The sequence below is a fragment of the Sinocyclocheilus anshuiensis genome, unplaced genomic scaffold, assembly GCF_001515605.1.
Source record: "Sinocyclocheilus anshuiensis isolate Anshui unplaced genomic scaffold, SAMN03320099.WGS_v1.1 scaffold267, whole genome shotgun sequence".
NCBI classification, from domain to species: domain Eukaryota; kingdom Metazoa; phylum Chordata; class Actinopteri; order Cypriniformes; family Cyprinidae; genus Sinocyclocheilus; species Sinocyclocheilus anshuiensis.
Genome location: NW_015552637.1, coordinates 1,769,863 through 1,772,426, shown reverse-complemented (window position 1 = coordinate 1,772,426; position 2,564 = coordinate 1,769,863). Strand labels below are relative to the sequence as shown.

The 2,564-nt window shown below is 39.9% G+C and overlaps 1 protein-coding gene across 1 annotated transcript in view; it reads left to right on the top strand.

Moving 5' to 3' along the window:
* The window catches only part of LOC107666882 (copine-4-like), a 54,848-nt gene extending 53,632 nt beyond the window's left edge, over positions 1–1,216 (top strand). Inside the window, exon 16 of the mRNA XM_016458392.1 lies at positions 546–1,216. Coding sequence (XP_016313878.1) covers positions 546–677 — 132 coding nt within the window. The 3' untranslated portion in view covers positions 678–1,216. The remainder of the gene's footprint in view (positions 1–545) is intronic.
* Positions 1,217–2,564: the final 1,348 nt, after the last annotated feature.

Genomic DNA, 2,564 nt, shown 5'->3' with positions numbered 1-2,564 from the left:
TATATATATATAGCTTTTTGTACTTCAACTTAAACATATTTATAATTAGTTATTTATTACAACAGTCAACATATAGAACATATAATGAATGAATATATACATTTGACATGGCATGTCTCTAAATGTGACAGAGTGTCCATATAAGCAAAAGTGACGGTTTATTAGGATCCTCTCGGGAAATATGCCAAGACTTGTTTTCTTTCCAGACATGTACTGTATTGATAGCCCCTGACAAACAGCACCATCTCAGCCACGTCTCTCTATCTGAGAATCTCCTCTCCTGCATCTAATTGGCCAGCAGGGGCTGGAGGGGTTTGACGTGGCTATCCTCTGATTTCCTCTCAGCGTCTTTGAGTTACATGAGTCACTTTTGCTCAAGTTTCCGGATGTTTTTCATCACCATGCACGTGGGTTTCAGCAAGTACAGTATCTTCACACATCATTAGCGCGGAAATGGCAAACTGGACCAGATGGCGAAATGGATAAATGGCCCTGCAAATGTTTGATTCGCTGTTTGTTTCTGTTCTTCTTCTGCATCTTCTCAGGCCTCTCCTGCTGCTTTGGCAAAAAGTGTCTTAGCCGAAGTCCCAAACCAGGTGGTGGACTATTACAACAGCAAGGGGATCAAGCCCAAGTGCCCCAGCGAGTATGAGTCTTCCAGGACGTTTGGCCACTGAAGCGCCGAGCTAACGCTCATTTCAAAAAACGAGCACGTTTCTGTGAATTTGAATCCTAATCTGTTCTACTTTGCTTTGTTTGCATGCGTAGCCTGTGAGGCTTGCATAGGTGTTGCAATGCTGCCGTTCCTATTATGTACATGTGTACATGTACAGACTTACAACCATGAAGAAAGCAAAAACTCAAAAAGTCCTACTGATGTAAGCATGATGACTGGGATTATCTGAAGAATAGTTGGATTATCTGTTGTTTTCTTTTATATAAAGGTTTATTGAGATTTTGCTAAATTTCGTAATGTTCTTACATTGTAAAGCATTTTGGATCTTAGAGAATGAATAGCTATTTGAATTAGAATATCTATGGACATTCAGGCTTTCTTTTTCTGTTTTTGTTCTTTTTTTGCAGATGCAGGGACAGATGCATGATTGTATTTTGCATGTTAATAATAATCCAGCCTCGTTTTTCTACTTGTTCCTTTTGGGGCCTGTTATATGATTTTATGTGAAGCTGCTCTTCTGAAACCAGTCCACAAATTAAAATTTAGAAGTATTTTTTGGTAGTTTAAAGTGATGATGTAACACATTGTTTGAAAATAAAGTTTGTGTTATGAACGATGCATTTTTTGTGTGGATTTTGAAGCAACCAACTTTCCAAACTGTTAGTCCATAATATAAATAGACGTTTTATGCCACCAATCTCCAAAAATGCAGAGATTAAAAAAATACTCTGACTTTCGATGAGTCTATATAGTATGGAATCGCATTTCTGCCACTAAATAAAAAAGGTAATTGCGAGTTTACATCTCACAATTCTGACTATTTTAAATTGTGTTATGAAAGTCAGTATTGCGTGACATAAACTTGCAATTGCTTGAAAAAATAAACTTACAATTCAGACTTTTTTTGAGATGGTCCTCACTGCAGAACACAAGATCCAACTCCTCACAATCCAGATCCAACTCCTCCCAGCTTACATATACCTAAACCTACCCGTCTCCACCCCCTGATCCCTAAACCCACCAATCTCCACCCCCTAGATGTGGATCCAACCACGCCCCCTGGATCTTGTGTTCTGCAGTGAGGGGCTACTGCTTTTTTTCTCAGAATTGCAAGTTTAAATCTCAGACTGAGATATAACCTCACAATTCTTAGAACATAATTTTTCCCCCCTCAGAATTGTATATATATATAGCTTTTTGTACTTCAACTTAAACATATTTATAATTAGTTAACAGTCAACATAGTCAACATATAGAACATATAATGAATGAATATATACATTTGACATGGCATGTCTCTAAAGTGTCCATATTGTCCATATAAGCAAAAGTGACGGTTTATTAGGATCCTCTCGGGAAATATGCCAAGACTTGTTTTCTTTCCAGACATGTACTGTATTGATAGCCCCTGACAAACAGCACCATCTCAGCCACGTCTCTCTATCTGAGAATCTCCTCTCCTGCATCTAATTGGCCAGCAGGGGCTGGAGGGGTTTGACGTGGCTATCCTCTGATTTCCTCTCAGCGTCTTTGAGTTACATGAGTCACTTTTGCTCAAGTTTCCGGATGTTTTTCATCACCATGCACGTGGGTTTCAGCAAGTACAGTATCTTCACACATCATTAGCGCGGAAATGGCAAACTGGACCAGATGGCGAAATGGATAAATGGCCCTGCAAATGTTTGATTCGCTGTTTGTTTCTGTTCTTCTTCTGCATCTTCTCAGGCCTCTCCTGCTGCTTTGGCAAAAAGTGTCTTAGCCGAAGTCCCAAACCAGGTGGTGGACTATTACAACAGCAAGGGGATCAAGCCCAAGTGCCCCAGCGAGTATGAGTCTTCCAGGACGTTTGGCCACTGAAGCGCCGAGCTAACGCTCATTTCAAAAAACG